Source organism: Setaria italica, chromosome II (genome assembly GCF_000263155.2).
Source record: "Setaria italica strain Yugu1 chromosome II, Setaria_italica_v2.0, whole genome shotgun sequence".
NCBI classification, from domain to species: domain Eukaryota; kingdom Viridiplantae; phylum Streptophyta; class Magnoliopsida; order Poales; family Poaceae; genus Setaria; species Setaria italica.
This window is the reverse complement of record NC_028451.1, coordinates 37,147,327-37,167,799: the sequence shown is the minus strand read 5'-3', so window position 1 is coordinate 37,167,799 and position 20,473 is coordinate 37,147,327. Positions and strand designations below refer to the sequence as shown.

The 20,473-nt window shown below is 44.1% G+C and overlaps 5 protein-coding genes across 7 annotated transcripts; 1 reads left to right on the top strand and 4 right to left on the bottom strand.

Annotated features, from left to right (window-relative positions):
• Nucleotides 1–607: 607 nt before the first annotated feature.
• LOC101755480 (protein farnesyltransferase/geranylgeranyltransferase type-1 subunit alpha) lies at nucleotides 608–3,780 on the bottom strand. The gene is made up of 6 exons (XM_004957279.4): nucleotides 3,511–3,780; nucleotides 3,180–3,424; nucleotides 2,418–2,527; nucleotides 2,107–2,227; nucleotides 1,852–1,947; nucleotides 608–1,359 (listed from the first exon to the last, which is right to left on the bottom strand). The coding sequence occupies exons 2-6, from the start codon at nucleotides 3,399–3,401 to the stop codon at nucleotides 925–927; spliced, it is 984 nt and encodes a 327-aa protein (XP_004957336.1). The 5' UTR covers nucleotides 3,402–3,424; nucleotides 3,511–3,780; the 3' UTR covers nucleotides 608–924.
• A 303-nt stretch (nucleotides 3,781–4,083) lies between these two features.
• On the bottom strand, nucleotides 4,084–7,822 carry LOC101754804 (histidine protein methyltransferase 1 homolog). 2 transcript variants are annotated; one of them, XM_004957277.4, is made up of 8 exons: nucleotides 7,587–7,822; nucleotides 7,071–7,223; nucleotides 6,856–6,918; nucleotides 6,546–6,612; nucleotides 6,361–6,461; nucleotides 5,754–5,798; nucleotides 5,087–5,557; nucleotides 4,084–4,616 (listed from the first exon to the last, which is right to left on the bottom strand). In XM_004957277.4, exons 2-8 carry the CDS (start codon nucleotides 7,206–7,208, stop codon nucleotides 4,446–4,448), a joined length of 1,056 nt encoding a protein of 351 aa, XP_004957334.1. In that variant the 5' UTR covers nucleotides 7,209–7,223; nucleotides 7,587–7,822; the 3' UTR covers nucleotides 4,084–4,445. The 2 variants fall into 2 exon arrangements, with proteins under 2 accessions (XP_004957334.1, XP_004957335.1); XM_004957278.4 differs by having other exon boundaries at nucleotides 7,071–7,218.
• A 202-nt stretch (nucleotides 7,823–8,024) lies between these two features.
• Nucleotides 8,025–11,700, top strand: LOC101754008 (calcium-dependent protein kinase 22). Its single transcript, XM_004957275.3, has 8 exons — nucleotides 8,025–8,794; nucleotides 8,885–9,008; nucleotides 9,085–9,228; nucleotides 9,362–9,514; nucleotides 9,696–9,811; nucleotides 9,901–10,068; nucleotides 10,321–10,551; nucleotides 10,832–11,700. The coding sequence occupies exons 1-8, from the start codon at nucleotides 8,201–8,203 to the stop codon at nucleotides 10,961–10,963; spliced, it is 1,662 nt and encodes a 553-aa protein (XP_004957332.1). The 5' UTR covers nucleotides 8,025–8,200; the 3' UTR covers nucleotides 10,964–11,700.
• Nucleotides 9,531–15,320, bottom strand: LOC101754402 (glycine oxidase). Of its 2 annotated transcripts, none has more exons than XM_004957276.3 (10): nucleotides 14,806–15,289; nucleotides 14,548–14,700; nucleotides 13,905–14,119; nucleotides 13,743–13,813; nucleotides 13,423–13,582; nucleotides 12,748–12,940; nucleotides 12,432–12,587; nucleotides 12,230–12,318; nucleotides 11,709–11,802; nucleotides 9,531–10,030 (listed from the first exon to the last, which is right to left on the bottom strand). In XM_004957276.3, the coding sequence occupies exons 1-10, from the start codon at nucleotides 15,272–15,274 to the stop codon at nucleotides 10,026–10,028; spliced, it is 1,605 nt and encodes a 534-aa protein (XP_004957333.2). In that variant the 5' UTR covers nucleotides 15,275–15,289; the 3' UTR covers nucleotides 9,531–10,025. The 2 variants fall into 2 exon arrangements, 1 of the variants encoding a protein (XP_004957333.2); XR_001163392.2 differs by having other exon boundaries at nucleotides 9,542–10,030; nucleotides 12,432–12,600; nucleotides 14,806–15,320.
• Nucleotides 15,321–15,357: 37 nt separating this feature from the next.
• LOC101753586 (U11/U12 small nuclear ribonucleoprotein 35 kDa protein) lies at nucleotides 15,358–18,111 on the bottom strand. Its single transcript, XM_004957274.2, has 8 exons — nucleotides 17,847–18,111; nucleotides 17,658–17,755; nucleotides 17,471–17,522; nucleotides 17,160–17,230; nucleotides 16,979–17,069; nucleotides 16,673–16,748; nucleotides 16,460–16,547; nucleotides 15,358–15,961 (listed from the first exon to the last, which is right to left on the bottom strand). The coding sequence occupies exons 1-8, from the start codon at nucleotides 17,983–17,985 to the stop codon at nucleotides 15,461–15,463; spliced, it is 1,116 nt and encodes a 371-aa protein (XP_004957331.1). The 5' UTR covers nucleotides 17,986–18,111; the 3' UTR covers nucleotides 15,358–15,460.
• Nucleotides 18,112–20,473: the final 2,362 nt, after the last annotated feature.

Here is a 20,473-nt window from a genome sequence, read left to right as displayed (position 1 = left end):
TCCTTGTCTCTCCAACCAAATAAACCAATAAAACTGTTCTATCTCCCCGACCAAATACAGAGCTGGAACCATCTCATCCATAAAATTAAAAATGAATTAATTCCATCCTACTTCGTCCTCCAACCAAACGCTACCCAAGAGCCTAATATGACAATATGTATCTTCTAGCTTATGTTACAATGGATTAGGACATACACAATTCTTTATAAGAAAACTTGTGACAAATAACAGACACTCATTTTTCTATCTCATGGCTGGTTCAATTCTTTTGCTAAGCTGGTTGCATTTCTAGCGGATCTTGCAAACTCATTTTTGTTTCTCCAATTGCTCGTTCAATTCCTTTAATCAGCTGGTTGCGTTTCTAGTGGATCTTCATCAGGTGTTGCTTTCAGTCTATGTATTTTCCTACAATTTAGTAATTGGATGTTACATATACGGTGATGGTCTGATTGTGTGCCTTTGGCCACTATGCCCGTTGACTTCTACATTAAATCCAGTAAGTCCAAACAGCATCCGACCGCCAGGATCAAAGCAGTGGAAAATTAGCTGTTAACAGACGATATTACCAGAGCAATTTCCTTCCTAGTCAAACAAAAACGAAGCAAAAGACTCGAAAGGTAAAACATGCTCACGTAGGCTCTCATGCCAACCAATGTATTCAAGCTTACATATACGAAATAAAATTTGTTGCAAAAAGTGTTATTTGGAACAATAACATTAACAAATTCTGCCAAGCAAAATCCAGTTTACAAGTGTTGCTGTCCGACCACAGTGAAGGTAGCCACACACTCTGTCCTCTTTGGTTGGCTTTGCATCATGCAGATCCGGTGAACCATTTTAACCCAAGGCACCTAAATTATGTCTAGCTGTCTACCTCACAGAGTCCGGCCCAATGAGGATATCAAGGGGTGAGCCCATGTAATGTCAGGAGATCTGAGAAGAAAGGGTGGTCTTGTACCAAGACCAATAATTTACCCGGAGGGGATCACATTTCTGCAGGATACAGCAAACAGTGGTTGCAAGATCAGCATCTGCCACTTCAGGATCAGAGTTCCTTATTGGTTCAAGAGTGGCTTTAAGTTCATCTGAAGGCTGCAAACCCGAGCGAAGAAGATCAAGCAGCAAGCTCAAAGCAAATACACAACTCCAATCGTTCTTCAAGACCTTGAGACAAACATCAGAGATGCGCTCGTCACATACTAGCAAGTTATTCTCGCCCTTGTATAGACCCTTGAGGTATCTCCAAGGGCTTTCATTCTGAGGGTTTGCTACAATAGCTTCAATTGTGTAATCTACTTCTGAATCACGCATCGCTTTAAGGCCACCAAGAAGTGGTGATCTTGTTATTACAAGATATCTCTGTTGCAAAACAAAATCAACATACTTCAGTGCAAGCTAAATAGGTGATCCCAATTAATCAGAAGAAAAAAAAGGCACTGGGAGGCAGGACAAGCAGACATGACACAATGTAACAGGCAATAGAAAGTCAAGAATAGTCACACAATAAATTTGTATGCGACAGCAGTATGCTGTTATCCACTTTGTCCAGCTTTGACCACTAATTACATGAAGCTACCTCTGCTGGCCATATGAACATGGTACCCAACACTCTAGTTTTATAATAGTTTTTTTACAATGAAAAGGTTTACATAGGTCAGCATGCAAAATTTTACAATGCCATACATTTATAAACAGAGGAAGTAAATCAGAAAAAAGTGTACAGTTCTGCAGACTCATAGGATGAAATCGACATGAAATGATCTATGAAGCTCAAATGATAAGATAACCTAAGGGTGAAATTGCACCCGAAACTAGACAAAAGTTTAAGAGACAAATAGCACAGAGCATGACCTGATTCCAAGCTGAATTATTGAAGACATCTTCCTCAAGTAGCTGGTTGCAGTACTGCAGTTCACTCTCCCATCCACCCAATGCTTGAAGAACCCACTGCAACAGTTGTAATAAAGCAATATTGTTAGTAGAACAAAGCTTGTACTGGTACTCTTTTTTTAGTAATCTTGTACCGGTACTCATAGCTTAGCTTAGTGCAGTACCCAAGTGTGGAATACTTATTATATAGTAAAATGGGATGTGCATTGTGCATACCTGCCTATGAGACCAAGCATGGTAATTTTTGGCATCAATAGCAAGTATTTTCATTGTGAATTCATGCTCTTTATTTGCAACACCAGGCCCTAATTTCTCAGCAAGCCATCTCTTATGATGCCTGAAAATTATAATTGGACCCTGCAGGGTTAATCATGATTTCCATAGCAATGAAAGATGAATAAAATTTATAATTACGGAAGTCGAGAAATTGGCAATTGTTTACACAACATCCACACCCACAAAACAGGATATTAGTTTCCATGAAATACTAAATGTGCTATAAGATTTTTTTTAATAATGGAACTCACCAGATTTGGTAGTTTTTTGGATTACATAAGGCAATTTTTTCGACAAAATTCATCTCTTCCAGTAAATCAGAATCCAATGCTTCCAGAATAAGGCGCCTGAAATGCCAGACCTATCAAGTAAACAATTAAGTCTGTAAGTCAAAAAGGTAACTACCAAAAGGGTTGATTGATATCAAAATGGAATACATGACAATACTTAAAAAGCAGGGTTTGTACTAGCAATAGAACAAACAACAATTCTGTGATAGTAAACAACACCATTGCTGTTCAAGAATAACATGGCATACTGCATTAAGAAACATAACACAGGGAGAAAAGTATGGCCAGGAAGCATGCTATGGCCTTCTACAGATACCATAGACGATGAAAAAGCATGCTGCATGAATGATAGATGGTGTCAATATCAGAGTACAGACTATCTAAAGCTGCAAACAGGTACCTATTTGTCCAGTTTACATGGAAATTCCAACTCTCTAAAACTGGCTCTACCACACTGCTTGTTTCTACCTTCTGTAGCATTGTTGCATGCTCATAACTGGACCATAATAGTAATGGTTCAGAAATTTTATCCATTGTAGCCAGTGAAGCTCATGACCACAGTACTACATGGTTTCAAGTCAAAACTATAACTAAATGGCTCAACCTCTATACTAGAAAATTATTCTTTCCCTTAAAAAATTCTCACCTAACCATAGAAACTTTAATTTTCAATAACCTCATGAAAATAAAGTAGAGAAAAAGAGAGAAGAGCGCAATTCTCACAGTATAGTTGCCGGGGTTGAGCTCGATGGCCTCGGCAGTGAGGCGGAGGGCGCGGGGACTGCGCTCGCCAGCGAAGTACAGGGCGCGGAAGTAGTCCATGACCTCGCGGAAGTCGTCGCGATAGGCGATGGGGACCACGGGGCTGGGCCCATCGTCCTGCGGCACTGGCACCACGTCGGCCAGCTCCGGCCAACTGCTGGGGCCGGACTTAGCGTGCTCCATCGGCACTGGGGAAGAAGACGAACCTGCTCGAGCAAGGGAGGATGGATTAGAAACGCACCACGAAGGACGCGAATCAATCCAGGAATCGGAAAAGGTTAGGGCTACGTACCAACAGAAGAGATCGATCCCAATTCGGCAATTTCCCGGATGGATCTCCGCTTCACGCCAATCCGAGACTGGTCGGTAGCGGGGTCGAGGAGGACGCCGCCGCCGCCGTTGGTCGCTGATGAAGCCGACTGGTTGCCACCAGCCTCTAGGCTACCCGATGCAGGGGAAGGCGAGCAGGCCAGCTTCAGTTCAGAGGAGAGGCGGCCGGGATGGAAGGGGGCGCCCGCTATGCTCTGCTCCTGGAAGCGCTGGGTTCAGGTGGGAGCGGGACCCATAGGTCAGTGAAACAGAACACGACGTCCTCCTCAAACTTTCGACTTTCGAGTCTTTGATCACCTGCGACCTTTAAAATATTTTGTTTTATTGGGAAACATAGAAATCGTGCACAGATCTTTCTTCAAAATGCTTTGGGTAATATCATATTCGTTGAATTTTATAAATTTATATTCCAATAAAAACAGTAACCACAATTATACTGAAGAATTGTAATTCTTTAAAAAAAAGTACATTGAAGACTATGTTACTGTTCAAAACAAGTAATTTCTTATTAGAGAAATTAACAGCAAACGGGGAGTGAAGAAAACAGTCTTTTTCTGCTGTACTCCATATACTTCTGCTGTACTCCATATATCAGATCTGACAGTTTAAATCGCAATGGAATATCTTTTTTTTTAAGTAAACCGCAATGGAATATCATCCATACCATTTGAGTCAGCTATCACGCATCTGACTGTTCAAGCGCCGTACACTCAGCAGAATTAACAGCACGCTCTAGAAGGAAAATGGAAAGGAAGGGGAACGAGATCCAGAAAAATCGCCAGAAACTGATCTGGAACAGCTAATATTTACAAAACTGGAGTTTCATGATCCTCTGCGATTTGAGCAGGCACATTGAACTTTTCTCTCTTCTGAGACAAGCCGCATTGACCATTTGAGCTATTTGAAGAAGAATTTCCAGATCTCCCTCTCAGGGGGCTCAGAGACAAGGTGCACGCCGAATATGCCTTCTTCATCCACCAATGCTCGCAGCTGCCGCACCGCACTGCTTGAACCGATGTAGTTCTTCCTGGCAGCAAGATAAAGCACTCCATATGGTGGCCGCAGGCACTGCAAGAACACCAACAGTAGGATGCGGCATGTAAGTAAAGGTGATATTTTCAGGGCAGATGGCAAATCTGCATAATGCATCCAGTATCCATGAGAAGTACAAGATGCAAGGTATCCCAGCACAGCTGACTCAAGTCTAAAATCTAGCATGATAACACCTTAACAACATAGCCTCCTAGTGTTTAGAACGAAAACACAGAGAAACCTGAGCAGCAAGAGGAACATCTCATTTGTATGTGCTACTGATCTTGAAGCCTATCATTTGTGAATTTTTTATGCTAATTGATAAAAATTCTTATTGCAACATGCAACCACAGTCTATACTAAAAATCAAGGCCAAGTCACTAGACGCACACTTTTTTTCAGGCAATATTATATTCCACTTCCTGCCTGGCTGATATGATGTCACATGGTAAGAATTTCCCAAAAAAAATTGCATGGACAACAATAGTAGGAATTCCTGAGCTAACCTTTTTTATGAGCAAATAGAGGTTTTGAAGAGAACTTGCAGAGTAAGGGATCTCATTGACTAACACTATGTCATATCCACCATCTCCTGTGCTGGTCTCATTTCCCCTCTCCCAGGCACGACTGCTCGATAGTTTTCTTGATCTTCTTGATGAAGTTTCATGGCAAATATTGTTTCCATCCTGACTGTTGTACCCATCCAAAAGGTCATCTTCACAGAACCCTAGCCCTATACCTGAGGATGCATCCACATCATCTTCCTGAATTATTGACAGAACTGTGTGCAGCTCCTCCCACTCCCCAGCATAGAAATGAATATCTTGAGGTAGTTGTTGCCGTGATGGAGTAAGGGGGCTTCCTTGATGGTGATTCTGCTTGTCTTGAGCCTGTTCAAGGTTAGCAAGCACATTCGGTATTGTTTTGCACCTTACTACTTCTGCACTAGGATCCTGAAAATGAACTGTTGTAGCTCCCTAAGAATGTTTAAAAGGAAGATATTAGTTACTATACCATGATAGATTGCTAAATAAATAGATATTAATAGTACATTCACACGGAATGATGGAAGTGGAACACTACAGGCAATTGTTGATGGAATGATAGCTCTGAAATAGAAACTGACATCATGTTAATAGAAAGTAAGAAAAAGAACTACGGATAAATGTGTACCTTCAGGCAAGCAAATATGCCAGGAAGCCCGTATCCACAACCAAGCTGCATAAGGAAAAAGAACTCTTGGAAGATGTTTAAGGCAATACCACATCCTTGGAAGAAACATGTGTGCATTGCTGAGGCACAACTCATTCTAAACCGCGTTTCATGTCAGCGAGAAGCTTATTTTACATGTACAACTATAGTCCTATGCCCATGAGATTAGATAGCAATGATGGTGTCTATGGAAGATAAAAGAAGGAAAAAACCATCAGTCAAATGGATACTAATAAATGCTGATGACACCATTCATCCTTTGTTGGACAAATTCACATCAGCTCCATTTTTTTGTTTTACTTTACTGGATTGCAGCATTTGAACTGCTGCATAAATAAATCAATTTTAGCCAGAAGTATGATATTTTAACAAATGCATGAGTTTTTTTATAGGTAACTTCACCAAATATGAACTGTTGTTGCATGTGAACATCTATTTAAGCAAGGAAAATTTTGTATAAAAAAAACAAATAAACATGAAATGCTATTGAAGAAAACCATAGATTTATTTTAAGGCCTACAGAATCTGATGTGAAGAATGAATATATGAAGCAGCTACATAGTTGTACCTCTAAAACTTGTTTGCTTCTGAATGTCAATAGGCCATCACGGATCTCATCTTTAAGTACATTTACTAGATCAATTGAACTCTCCCAGCATTTTAAAGGTCCTACAGTAGAGAATAATTATTTGCAGCTGTTAGCTGTATCATGTAGCAAGTAAAGTCATAGAACTAGTGAGGGTACTACATTACCTTCACCTTTTGATGTTACAATATCAGATTTAGATAGTCCAATAATATCAACTACACTGATCTTTCCCTGAAACCAGTTAAACACAAGATCAACCCAAACTAGTGAAGCAGGGAAGAATAAGACATGGAGCAGTTTTAGCATACAGAGTGGAAAAAAATATATCGTTTCAGTAATTAGCCTGTGAGCAGCTCCCATACAGGCAATGAACATAGATAACTTCAATCACACTCCTTCCCCCGATAAACTATAAACTGGAATTTATTTAAGAAACTAGTAGGAATATGCAAGCAACCAGGGAAAAGCAAGCACCTTGAATATATTCATGCCGTGCAATTCAATATTTTCGCCTGCATACTTGTATGGATGCACATTCTACAGACCAATGTAATGAAAGTCAGATTAGTCAGCGCACGATAGATAACAAATGATCCTTATTTCTGTTGGGATAGCTCTCAACGTGCAGGAAGGAAAAGCAAAAGGCAGTGTAGTTTGCCATGAGCAAACAAGAGGCGAAAAGGTTGCACCTTTGATGGGACGATCTCAACTGCTAGGGAAGGTAGGTGCGGCTCCCTCTCTGGCACAATGTTGACGCAGTGGGCTGCAGTCCTGTCGTGAGATAGTAAGCCAGCCAGGCACTGCGAGAGCAGCGATGGTGACCGCATTGTGTTGTTTCTGATCTGATTGAAACAGGCGGTCAGAAATCAGGGTGGAACAAATTGCAACAGCATCAAGTTGAAATAGTTTCCCATTTCTGTGCCATTCTACATTTGCACTCAGGATTTATAAATGATAGTATCATGTTTTCCCATCACCATCTAAGATTAAGATAATAATCTACAAATCTTAGCAGCTGCATCCAACATCAGCACAGCAGTCCCCAATAGAGGGGTGAAATTAGAAATGTATTATTTTTCCCGCAGCACCAAGAGAGAATATTCAAAATCCATATCATCGAGTGACAAAAAAGAAATCTAAAAGACAGCAAAGTTCTCAACGCAGAAGAAACCAAAAAATAGACCGACGAGGAAGCCTTTACTCACTTGGAACTGTTGGAGCAAGATCTGACCTCCAGAGACCGCAGGAAGACAGCGAGGGATCACAAAATTGAACACGGAAGCCTGAAGCCTTGTTCTTTGAGATTACCAAGTGGGAAGAGGAAGAGAGGCGACGAGCAACTAATCAAAAGAAGGATGGGGCAAGAAAAAAGTTGGAGCGTTGGGGACGAACGACGACGAGAGTGAGAAGTGTGAGCTGCTGCCGAGTGCGGAACCGGAATGCAAATGCAACTATGCCATGCCGATTTGACACCGGACTGGGGCGAGCTGAAAGAAGGGCCATCGATTTGAGAGAAAACTACTAGAGTGCCACCGCTTGTTTGAACAAGGCCTGAAAATGAGATGAGCTTGGCGGCCGGGTTAGAGGGCGACAACAGGCCGCGGGTATCCGGCCCGGCTCATCTCGGCCCACTGCAGCCGTGAGCGGACGTGGGGTGGCGACGCCGAGGCCGACGGGCAGCCAGACAACCCGCGAGCGCATCCCCCGAGCGCGCGGGCAAGCGCCGCGCCGGAATTAGGCCGGGGAGGAGAGGGTAAGTGAAGGTCTGGAGGCACCAGGGCGCGAGCGGAGATAGCGAGCACCCGGCGTCCGGAGCGCCATGGGTGGTTGCTACTCCGCCATCGCGGCCACCAAGCTGAAGATGCTCCGCTGCGGAGGCCGTGGCGCCGCCGCCGTCATCCCTGTCACCAGCCGCGACATCGGCCCGTGCTGCTCCCCGGACCACGACGGCAACGTCGTCACCGCCAAGAAGAGGAAGAAGAAGGGCAGGAAGGGCAAGAAGCGCGCCTCCATCCTGGGCGACGCCGGCGCCGTGGACCCGGACTTCGCGCGGCGGTACCGGCTGGGCGCGGAGCTGGGGCGCGGCGAGTTCGGCGTCACGCGGCGGTGCGAGGACGTCGCCACGGGGGAGGCCCTGGCGTGCAAGACGCTCCGGCGGAAGCGCCTGCTGCTGCGCCGCGCCGGGCCCGACGCGGACGACGTGCGGCGCGAGGTGGAGATCACGCGCCGCATGTCGGAGCTGGGCGCGGGGCGGGTGGCGCGCCTCCGCGAGGCGTGCGAGGACGACGACGGCGTGCACCTCGTCATGGAGCTCTGCGAGGGCGGTGAGCTCTTCGACCGCATCTTCGAGCGGGAGCACTACTCCGAGCGCGCCGCCGCAAAGCTCGCCCGCACCATCGTCGAGGTCGTGCAGGTACGGTAAATCTCCCGTCGATGATCCGCCGCAGATGCCCGGCAACCAGCATCACCTAACGCCATTCCTGCCTCATCAATCACGATATAGCTGTGCCACGAGAACGGCGTGATGCACAGGGACCTGAAGCCGGAGAACTTCCTGTTCGTGAACAAGTCGGAGGACTCGCCTCTCAAGGCCATCGACTTCGGCCTCTCCGTGTACTTCAAGCCTGGTACTAACGCCTGCCACATCGCAAGCTCGCTCATGACGCCATGCATCATGTTCAGCTGAGATCAATGACCGTGCAGGGGATCGGTTCACCGAAGTGGTTGGCAGCGGGTGTTACATGGCTCCAGAGGTTCTCAAGAGAAACTATGGGCCAGAGATAGATGTGTGGAGCGCTGGCGTCATCCTGCACATCCTTCTCTGCGGATTCCCTCCGTTCTGGGGAGGTGACTGCAGCTTCACCATCTTCACACTTCATTCAGCATTGCTGCAGCCTGCATCCGTGGACATTGCCGCATTGCGGTTCTTCCTCTGTCACCAACTCATCATGGCTGATGTGATGTTTCTTTCACAATGAAGATTCCGACGAGAAAATTGCGCAGTCAATACTCAGGGGAGGAATTAACTTACAGAGGGATCCATGGCCCAAGGTCTCCCAGAATGCAAAGGACCTTGTCAAGAAGATGCTTGACCCGGATCCTCGCACGCGGTTGACGGCAAAGCAAGTCCTTGGTAAGTGACCTTCAGCTCAGTTTTAAGTTTAAAACTTGAATGGAAAGGGCAGACGGCATTCCATTCATGGAAAGACATACTAAGAGTTTGGTAACTTCTGGTTCATTATTGGCATTATTCAAAAGGCGGCCTAACAATGCTGCATACTGAACTATGATCACGTTTCCCTCCTAAAAAACAGAGCACCCTTGGCTAAAAAATGCCGATAAGGCTTCAAATGTGTCACTCGGGGAGGTTGTTCGAGCCAAGCTGAAGCAGTTCTCGTCCATGAATAAGTTCAAGAAGAAGGCACTTGGAGTAAGTTGCATATAACTTGCTGTTCGTACCCTTATTTCCTAGAAGTACGGCACACTTCAACGCGAAGCATTTGCCAATGATTAATGAAGGTCGTCGCCATGAATTTACCGGTGGAAGAGATTGACAAATACACTCAGATGTTCAATACGATGGACAAGGACAATGATGGTAATTTGTCACTTGAGGAGCTGAAGGAGGGCTTCCGGATAAACGGTCATCCTGTTCCAGAGGAAGAGATAAAAATGCTGTTAGAAGCGGTGAGTGCTAGCATCACCATTTGTATTCTTATACAATGTAGGATTAGGATGACTGGAGTACTAGCAACTGAATCATAATGAATCAAGTGGAAACGGTATAAATTCTATCATGTATCATTATTGCGACCAATCATTCCCCCCTGGCCACAAACCTAAAAGTGTGATTTGCATATGAAATTAATACTTGTACTATAAAGGCGCACAAATCAACTAGGGCTCCAATGATCTAACACAACTTTCTTCCTTTTGCAGGGTGATATACATGGGAATGGAACATTAGAATGTGAAGAATTTGTAACAGTTTTACTTCACATTAAAAAGATGAATAATGATGAGTATCTACCTAAAGCTTTCAAGTTCTTCGACAAAGATGGGAATGGTTTCATTGAAATGGAGGAGTTGATGGAGGCTCTAGGTGATGGTGAACTAAAGCCTAATGGGCAAGTGGTTAACGATATTATTCGTGAAGTTGACAAAGATAAGGTCAGTAAAATAATTAATCAAAACTTTAGTTACTTCAATATTTGTTTTGTGGGCTTAATCACTTCAATATTGACCGCACCATAATTGCAAAAAATAGGGAAAAGAAGTGGCTCACCAGTTACAAAATAGCTTTCAGTAGCTATTTGAGTACTGGAATTATTTATTTCAGTAGCTATATTCAACAGGATGGTCACTGACTTCCATCTACATATTTCTCATCCTATATTGCACATCACATGCTTATTTATGATAGTTGACATTTTATAAATATATTCAACAGGATGGTCGTATCAGCTATCCAGAGTTCGAATCGATGATGAAAGGTGGATCAGACTGGAGGAATGGCTCTAGGCGGTATTCAAGAGCAAATTTTGATAGCCTCAGTCATAAGCTGTGCAAAGATATTTTATGACAAGACAGTAGGTTCCAAACAGCACTTATTGACTGACAGTACCACGCCCTCAACTAAAGAGCAAGTATCAGAAGACAATGCAAAAGCAGGAATACTGGGTTAAAGGAGACCCCAATATCCCAGTTGCATGCTTGACAAACTTCATCAAGCAGCAAACCCTCTGGCATTTGTCCTTTGTTCTGGAAGCAGATTGTACAATTCCTAGATACATATCCATGACCTAGATATAGACAGATGCAAGGAATCCCCAGCATCCATGCAATCCACTAACCAAATTTTGACATTTTACTACCATATCAAAATTAAAAAAAAAACTGTCCAATTGAATGTCTAGAATCAAAAACAGAAACCCCAACTTAAACAGATCAAAGAGCTTCAAGTTGCCAAGAGGAAGAACGGTAGTTTTGCTTAATCAATATTTGTACAAAAAAAATTGGAGTACACAGTAACACAGCACCATGAACTGTGATGAATTAATCTGAAACAAATTAGAGTAAATGGCACGACTTGAAAGCTAAGTATAAATTTTCTTATGTGCAATTCAATAGTTCTGTATTGAAAAAACATACATTGTGTGACTAAACAACTACATAAGATAAAGAAAGTCGTCTCGAAAATTAGCTGTCAAGGCATAAAAAAAAGTCCTAGTTTTGAACCATATTGGAGACAACAGAAGTGTGCATCGCAAAAACATGATTATATTTTATAAAAATATAATTCGCCCAAAATATTTACCAAAATTTACCTGAAAATCTGTGCTTGATGGCGAAAGGTGAGTAGTCCACTTTTCCAGGATTCCCAAGAATCATATCACTGACCATTTCAGCAGTGCCTAGTGCCTAAAGGAAAATTAGCAGAAGGAAATTAACTCTTCTATCTTCTTACAAGGGAAACAACAATAAAAAGGTAGAAAGCAGAACGCCAACACCCCTGTTGACATGCAACAGATTCATCTATCTCAGATGGAAATTAGGAATATGCCATCCCTCATGTATTCAACCACCATGGATCAGCTCTAAAAGGTAACAGTACACGATTGGTCTAACACGACATAAAACTATTCTGTACAATGATATGGACATGCTGGTATATGGGGGGTTCGTATCTTTCTTCGATATGAAGGAAAGATCAATCGCTATCTAAATGATAGAACCACTGCACGGTACCTTTCATATTTGAACCACTCAACTAAATAGAAAAACTATTCTAACACAAAAACAAAAACTTTTTTCCCGCAAAAAATTGATATAGTGATCAGTGAATCACCAGAGTAAGCCCGTTTCCTTCATGTCCTGTCGCAATCAAAACATTTGGCAGATCAGGGATAAAGCCAATAACTGGCTTTCCATCAGGCACTGAAATAGATAAGGCGTTTGTTTCTGTTAGTAGCAGATAAAGGGCACGCAGCTAATACCAATTGCAATGAAGAATTCAGACAGGTTTTCTTATTCTTATTAACAAATCTTACTGTATGGGCGATGCCCGATTCTGATTTGCGTATTCTGATCAATATCTAGAGGAACATTCTTCATTGCAGGAAAGAACTCTCCTGCACGTTCCCATATACACTTAACAACGGACTTATCAACCTCCCGCGAAAAACCTTTGAACTCCCGGCTGCTTCCTGTAACATACAGCTGCAATATGTTCAACCATTTTCTGTATGTCCCTTAAAATGGAATTCTTGTTTCTGGAACACAAAAGAGAATTAAAAAAATAGAAGTGTTTGCTCCTAAGAACAAACTGGAAGTTGGAGCAAAGGGAGAATGTGCTTCGTAAATTACCTAGAACCAAATTGCCCTTTGTATCTAAGGTTGCAGTCATTGATATAGATAAAGCACCGTGCTCATCTTCACTGGATTCTGAAGCCATATGTGTGCTACTTGACTTAGCAACCTGATGGTCAACATATCCTACCTCCATTAGGGCATGATTTAGCTTAACCTTGTCGAATTTCTCCACCACAAGCAGATGACCCTGAAATGGAAACATGTGAACACAAAAATTGCAGAAATGCTACACATAGCAAGGGCTAACATATGCGAATTGAGAAATATATTAGACCACAAATGTCAAACTGTGGCCAGCAGATGAATCTGAAATAGTTCAATTGTTAGCTAGCATGGGCATGGCATTTTCACAGGCTCCTTTTGACTGTCAATCGCTTGCCTTAGTTCAAGCAAAAAAGTTAAGTAACTATTGTTTACAACGCAGGTATGATTGTTTCAAAGTCAAATTGAATGAAATTAGCAGTATTTCGAGGTCAAAACAAATAATCAAGAACCCAAATCCAATGCAGTATTACTGGCTGTGCTGCATCTCAGGTAAACATTAAAACAAGTCTGACGAGAAAACATAAAGTCCAAGTCCTCCATACTACTTTCCATATTATGATGACCGATAGTACATGGCTGGAAAAATTTCAGATCAAATATCAATCCAAAAAGGTTCAGATATACCTTTCGTGGCTTCACAGGAATATCCAATGTCAAAGCTGGTTCTAGGAAACTATGCAATAAAGATCGAGTCCAGGCACCAGAAGCAATTACAATAGCTTTTCTGCCATACAATATGTTGCTGGAAGTTTGGACAGCTTCAACTGCTCCAGTAACCTCCGATCTGCATAGAATAAAAATCAGTTGTCATTTATCAGTGATGCAGAACTTTGGCATAGAAAACAGAAAAGCATCTGAGTTCCTAACAGATAGATAGCTAGTCTAATAGCTGGAAGTATTCTTCTATTAATGAATGAAGGTTGTCTGAAAAGAAGCCCGAATACCTTATTAATGACATGGCAGGATCATTATAGAGCTCCATATACCTTCCTTCTGAGGAATATGAGTTATTGGTCTTACATAAGTAAAAATTAACCAAGAAATATCAGTGAGACACTGTTGATAGCACATGTTTCAGAACAAAATCAGAATTCTGAAGAAAAAACCTTTTCAATCAAAGAGACAGCCTGGAACGCATCAATCTGACAGTCTTGAGGCAAGAACAGAGCACCACCATCTTTCCCAACACTAAGTGCCGGTTCTAACGAATGTAGTGTAGATGCAGACAAGAATTCCGCATGTATGCCAGCCTGAGACAGAGCATTGGTCCTTTCCTGCAATGTGGCCAGCTCTTCCGAAGTTCTGCCAACTAGCAAGCTTCCTTAACAAAATTGATAGAAGCATTTTACTTTATGTTCGAAATTGTGACTGAGACTGAGAAATGGAACAAAATAATACAGCACAGGGAATGTAACATCCACGAATCCACGATAGGACATCTAATCAAAGGATATCAGTCAATTCAAGTACTGTATGGATGATCTTAGAAACCAGACCGTCAGCAAATCAAGTTTAGAATGGTACAGAGTAGCAGGAGTGGTATCAAATCCACTAGACAGTAAGAGATGGTAATAATCTTTCACTAGCAGTACCATTCATAACAAAGCATAGTAATATACTGATATCATAGAGATTCTACTCCTTAGATCTGTTTGCTAGTGTTTAGATACATTGGCAATTTATGCAGAGACCAATCAATCACCATCATAGGAAGACGAAAACAGCAAAACAGCAGCAGCATGATTCTACCTGTCCTCATCCAACCCAGCCTCTCCCGCGCACCGCCGCCGCCCTGGCCGTCAACCTCGGCCGCGAGCTCCTCCCACAGCTGCTTGCTCCGCATCGCCAGCTCCCACATGTCACTGCCGGGCTTCCGGTGCGACATCCATATGTATCCCTGCCCTGCGCACGACGAAGACGAACCACACCCAAAGCCCCAAACCCAAGAGTATCACATCAAAGTCCACGAATACTGACTTGCCAACTTGCGCGCGAAGGGAAGCGTACCTGCGCCAGTGGCGCCTGAGCAGGGGACGGCGGCGTCGGCGACAGCGACGGAGAACGGGGTGTGGAGGAGCAGGTGGCGCGCGATCGCGAGCCCCACAATCCCGGCGCCCACGACCACTACGTCGTGGTGGGAGGCGTCGGCGGCCGTAGCACCGGGGGGCTGGACCTGGGATTTGGGCCGGAGCGCGCGGAGCCGGCGCTCGCGACCGCGCCATGGGCCGAAGACGCAGAGGCGCTGGGGGTGGCGCGAGGAAGGCGAAGCGGAGGAGGAGAAGCGCGTGGGGCTAGGGTTCCGAGCGGAAGTGAACGCGATGGCGGCATCCATTGGAAGCGGAGGCGGGCTGGTGGACGGCGAATCTGCAAATTTCTCGTCTGTAGGGTGGACGGAGGAGGTAGTGACTGACGAGTCAACGGCCTCTCGCAGTTTACAAGCAGACGCTCCTACGAGGCGTTTGCTCCGGGCACACATAGCCGTATGACCCAATCTTGCACTGGGCCGTGGGCCATTGCTCGTTCGGCCCGTCTACTCGTGCTCATATCTTCTCGCTTCTCTAAGGCAAAGACAGCAACCTTACAAGATCAAGGAGTACATAGACAACTATGAGATCAAATTTTACATCATGAAACATTGATATAGTCTAATGCAACTGGAGATTTAGTGGCTGCCATCTCGGCTGTCGCTTCTCTTGGAGTGATGCCGGTCACCATGGCGCCTGCGGTCTCTGTGCTCAGAGTGTCTGCTCTCGTATGCATCCTCCGTGTGATGCCGGTGGTGATGCATATACCGATCTGGGCTGCGACCCGATTCGGTTGAAGTTCTCTCTCTTTTGCAGCTACCATCCTCATCTGATGGAGATACTTCACCCGGTTCTCGGCTTCGTCTCCGCTTACGATGACCATCGTCATGTCCGGTGGGCTTCCTCTGACTGCTGTAGCTGCTGTCCTCCCTAGCAACAGATGACCTTGCACTCCTTCGGCTTTGTGATTCTTCTCGCACGTTGTGGCCGCTTTTCCTCCTGCGAGGGGTTTCATCATCGTCGGTAGAGCTTCTTTGCCTTCTGTAGGCACTATCACTGGCCCTGTCCTTGGATCTTCTCCTAGGAGGTGAATCTTCCATGTCAGTATTGCTGCTCTTCCACCTGGGTGGTGGTGGAACCTGTGGTTGTAGGGGGTGAGCAACGTTATTTCATTTATCCCAGTAAGCAAGATGAAATAGCCAATCCCTTCCCCCACAAGCATGATGGGACAGCAGATCAACACAAGTGCCATGGCTAGGCGCTACTTCTCCAATCTGCCATTGCTTATGTGGTTCAGTAATGGAAACAGTGAGCGCATAATGCAGAGTTGCAGACCAATACATAGAAATAAAAATAAGTCTTTTTCCTGCATGATCTATCTTTCCAGGCAATAGTTAATTTGTTCCTCCTGACCAAATATTTTAAGTTTCTAACTGTCCGCTATTCTCAATGGCAAATGGTTTGAAATTTATAATAATACTTGTGTCGATTTGACAATTGGTTTTCACTTTAAAGCAAGGACAGGTGTTGTAGTGAAATATGAGAAAGTTTTAGTATAGTCCTTCATAGCAATAGTGAGTCCTTTTCCCTTCAACACTACGGTGTAAAACTGATGAAATAAGAACAGGGTGAGCTACCTGATAACGTGTCATATACCGCCCTTCAGGTGGTGGTGGGATCCCAAGCTTCTTCAGTTTGTCATAAGACTCATAAGGAATAGGTTGCCTATTTTAGACAAAACGATATGTCAAAAAGTTCTAACTCTGCAGCACATTGTCATAAACTATAATGAACTGTGTCTGTGTAGGCAAAAATACTGGATATAAGACATGGGCATCTTGTGATCATACAAGGGAGCACGAAATGGCCTCTCTCGGCCTCCAAACCGAAGCTGTCCAGATTCTTTCCTTCCTCCAAGCCCCCCTCCTGCAAAAATGACATTTGAAGTAACATAAAGATAATGCAAACAATTGAGCAACCAACATCTAAACAGAATTTGATATGGGTGTAAATAGGTGCGCCTTAGGGTATCCGCCGACCCTATTTAATTTAATTATTATTAGGTTTTCAAAATGTGATAGCGCTAATAATTGAACTAAGGAGGATCAGTGGAAACCCACCAATTTGCACCCCTAGTACTTGAACAGGATACATACCTAGTCTCCTTGGTATCCACCCAGGCATGAGCTGTTGCCTGTAGTAATCTACAATCACTTCACTGCCGTCAATAATGGAATGGTGTGCATCCTTAAGGACAAAGGCAGTGATGAATACTTTTCTTTTAGACATAACGAATACTCACAAAAATACAGAACTCTAAGCATAAATAGCAGATACCTGATAGGCACGACGCATCTCTCTGTCAGTTTCATACTCAACAAATGCATAACCACGAGAAGCACCAGTAACTGCAAACAAAGTAGTCTGCTCAAAGTGAGGTACCAAAATCAGAGAGTAATGTGTTGCCCCCAATTATGCTATTTGCAACCACTAATACCTGCACTGAAGCTTATGAAGAAGTTGTAGAATGCTTCATTATGCTCTTAGAGCCACAATTCGCGGCCGCAATTGGACAATAGCAACCAAGCTATGCGCACTACAACACTAGTACCATGCTGTAGAAAACAAGGAAGCAAGCTTTCACTCACCAATGTCACGCACCAGCCGCATGCTCTTCACCTTCCCATACCTGCTCATCGCCTGCACAAACAGCAAGGGGGAGAATCCACCGCCCCAACCATATGAATCACATCAGATAACGACAACCCAGCACACAAGCACAAGAGACAGGACCATTCCATTTGCAACACGCGAGGGAGGCAGAGGGGAACGCACCTCCCGAAGCGTGTCGTCGTCGGTCTGGCGTGAGAGGCGGCCGACGAAGACCGTGCAGTAGGGGTCGCCGGTGGCCTTGGGGTCGCCGAACGGGTCGTCTGGAACGAAACGGGTGGGGAAACCCAGGTAAGAGAGAGGAAACGCAAGTGGGGGCGGGCGGAGGGGAGGATAGGGGAGACGCGCACGCACAGAGGCCGGCCTGTGAGCAGATGAGGGCGCGGAGGACGGCGTTGTCGTGGGGCGCGACGTCCGTGCCGTCGATGCTGCCGGCCTGGATCGGGTGGTACTTGTCCGCGTAGAACACGTCCCTCGCGTTCCCGCCGCTCATCTCGCCACAGGCGAGCGCCGGCGCCCTCCCGCCGCTTCAGTCGCCGCCGGCGGAGAGAGCTGGGACCGGGGACGGAGAGGAGGAAAGGAGGGTTGGCTCGGTTCGGCCCGTGCGTGTGACATGGGTCGTAGAAGATAGAGTTGGGCCTGGCCCAAAATCGTGCAGTTTTTGAGACTCGGGCTGCTTCTCGTCGCGTACTGTGTCAGATGTACAAAGCTCTGTTGCTCAAAAAAGGGGAAAAAGGATCTATACAAAGTTCTGAATCCTGTACGAGCTAAAAAGCTACAATAAGGCACTTCAAGGAAACATCGTAAAGCCAGACAAAAACAGTAAACTGTCAGCTATTCAAAATTTTCCGACATCAACTTTTCCCCAGTCCTGAGCTTCTGCTTGAATTGCCTCTGCGGCTCTGCATCAGCCACAATAGCTTCTACTGCACCGACTCTAGTGAAGTCTACTAGTCTAGAGCATTGTTGAATTTCTCCGTATATAGAAACCAATAAAAGCTAACATAAATTAAAGTGGCATTTCCAATATTTTATACAGTCAAAATACACATTGGACACAACTAAATTAATAATACTTCCTCCATTCCAAAATGTAGATCATTTTAGTTTTTCTAGAATATAGATTTCAATATGTACCTAGATAAATATATATTTAGATGTATCTAGAAAAAGTCAAAACAACATACAATTTAAAAAAATATTAGATAACAATAATGCATGAAATAGCTATCATAGGTTAACATAATGTGTGATGGCAAAATAGAATAGGATGGTGGGAAGACAATTCAAGGGTTAGGATTTTGTTGACGTCGGATTTTGACACGTGTTAACATCGGCATCAAAGAAGAGGAAAGCGGTTGATGCGGCAGGCAAGAAGCTACAGTTGGTAAATCGGCCGATAGAGCTACAGTATTTCGGCCGATTGGCTGAAGGAGTCAATGAGGACTGGTCGATTGGGAACTGGAACGGCTTAGCCGATGTGGGCCTAAAATGGGCCAGGGTGGTGGTTAGGCAAAGATGAAGATTGGCCCGTGGGATGATAATAACCAACTCCGATGCGGGTTGTGTTCATGTGTAAATATTTGTTATCTTTAAATTAGAGATAAATCCTAGTCGGTTAGGAAATCAGTTGTAATAGGGTATAAATAGGTACCTCGTAAGGCTTGTAAAACAACACATCAATCAACAATACAAATCTACTTTTTCTTCACACCTTACTTTCAAGTCGGCGATTTTGCCAAATCCTTTTCTTTTCACGAGTTCGTACGAGTTGACAGGACTGCATCAACACGACCTCCGGCCAAATTGTAAGTTCCGCTTATCGAGTAATATCTAAGCTTTAACTTCGGGCGCATCTCTGTTGTTTCATTTGGATTTATTCACCAGTTATCCAGCTTGAGATACAAACTGTCGGCTTTCTATCAAAATTCTTTGTTTATTATCATATAGCCGATTAGATCTATTCCAAGTGTTGCTTTCGTAGCATTGTTTAGCTTTCTTTAGTAGTTTCTTCACAATTGCTACGTGATCATCGACTGTTCTATAGCCGATCATCTCCACAATAATTCGGCCGATTCGCTGATACATTTTTCAAAACAGATCGAAACCTTAGCCGATCGAAATCCTAAAATTTAACGCTTTTCTTTCCTTGTCAATCAATAGGTCAGATTGGCTGGCACGTCGCGCGAACCGCACCAGGACGATAACCCGAACAGGAGCTAAACAGATTCTTCCGGATCATGTGTCCGACGCCAGAGTTATCAGCCGATTTTTAGAGTCAAAAGATTTCTTGCTGTTTTTGCTTGAAAATCAGAATTCCTCGCATTCACTTTAAAAGTAGGTGGGCATCATGGTCCAAACCCAGGTGAGAGTGACGCTCAGTGCCACCCTCTGCCAATCGATCGACCAGCTAGCGGCGGACCAAGAAATTTTCTAGAGCACAGGCAAACACATATCAACTGATGATAAAAAATTTGCACAAACATATCAACTACTAGGATTAGCAAAGTTGAGAGCATTGACAGTAGCTAAGATCTCCGTTGCACAAACATATCAACTAGTAGCATTTACTACACGTGTGAATGTGCGTACATTAAGAAAGGAGATAGCACCGAATCCCCCCGACGCTCGCCGAGGAAGACGGCCGGCGTCCATGTGCCTCCGTTGGAAAGGATCTCCGTTGGAAGGAGACAGCATCGAGTTTCTTGGTTCCATGTCGAGTCTCAGGTATCTCAACCTTTCATACACCTGGCTTCATGGAAGGATACCCCCACAAGTCGGGAATCTCACCAAACTCAACAACCTTGATCTCAAATGCTAGTACTTTTACAACCCTAGATACAACTATCCCTTCTCAGTTGATCTTGCATGGCTGTCACAACTATCCTCATTGAAGCACCTCGACATGAGCTTTGTAAACCTTAAAACTGCAGTGGATTGGGTTCATGAAATTAATAGGCTTCCAAATTTAAAGGAACTGC

Bases quoted from the DNA above. Each gene is read 5' to 3' on its own strand.
- LOC101755480 (XM_004957279.4), bottom strand. From the start codon at position 3,401: ATGGAGCACGCTAAGTCCGGCCCCAGCAGTTGGCCGGAGCTGGCCGAC. The intron at 2,528-3,179 runs GTGAGAATTGCG...TTTACTTGATAG, and splicing joins TCAACCCCGGCAACTATACT to GTCTGGCATTTCAGGCGCCT. The intron at 2,228-2,417 runs GTGAGTTCCATT...TATAATTTTCAG, and splicing joins CCAAAAAACTACCAAATCTG to GCATCATAAGAGATGGCTTG.
- LOC101754804 (XM_004957277.4), bottom strand. From the start codon at position 7,208: ATGCGGTCACCATCGCTGCTCTCGCAGTGCCTGGCTGGCTTACTATCT. The intron at 6,919-7,070 runs GTGCAACCTTTT...ATTGGTCTGTAG, and splicing joins TTGAGATCGTCCCATCAAAG to AATGTGCATCCATACAAGTA. The intron at 4,617-5,086 runs GTTAGCTCAGGA...GTGTTCTTGCAG, and splicing joins TCTATTTGCTCATAAAAAAG to TGCCTGCGGCCACCATATGG.
- LOC101754008 (XM_004957275.3), top strand. From the start codon at position 8,201: ATGGGTGGTTGCTACTCCGCCATCGCGGCCACCAAGCTGAAGATGCTC. The intron at 9,009-9,084 runs GTACTAACGCCT...ATGACCGTGCAG, and splicing joins CTCCGTGTACTTCAAGCCTG to GGGATCGGTTCACCGAAGTG. The intron at 9,812-9,900 runs GTAAGTTGCATA...TGATTAATGAAG, and splicing joins TCAAGAAGAAGGCACTTGGA to GTCGTCGCCATGAATTTACC.
- LOC101754402 (XM_004957276.3), bottom strand. From the start codon at position 15,274: ATGTGTGCCCGGAGCAAACGCCTCGTAGGAGCGTCTGCTTGTAAACTG. The intron at 13,583-13,742 runs GTATTCGGGCTT...TATTCTATGCAG, and splicing joins CCTGCCATGTCATTAATAAG to ATCGGAGGTTACTGGAGCAG. The intron at 12,588-12,747 runs GTAATTTACGAA...TGTATGTTACAG, and splicing joins AAAGGGCAATTTGGTTCTAG to GAAGCAGCCGGGAGTTCAAA.
- LOC101753586 (XM_004957274.2), bottom strand. From the start codon at position 17,985: ATGAGCGGCGGGAACGCGAGGGACGTGTTCTACGCGGACAAGTACCAC. The intron at 17,070-17,159 runs GTATCTGCTATT...TTTGTCCTTAAG, and splicing joins AGATGCGTCGTGCCTATCAG to GATGCACACCATTCCATTAT. The intron at 16,749-16,978 runs GTATGTATCCTG...TCATTTTTGCAG, and splicing joins GTGGATACCAAGGAGACTAG to GAGGGGGGCTTGGAGGAAGG.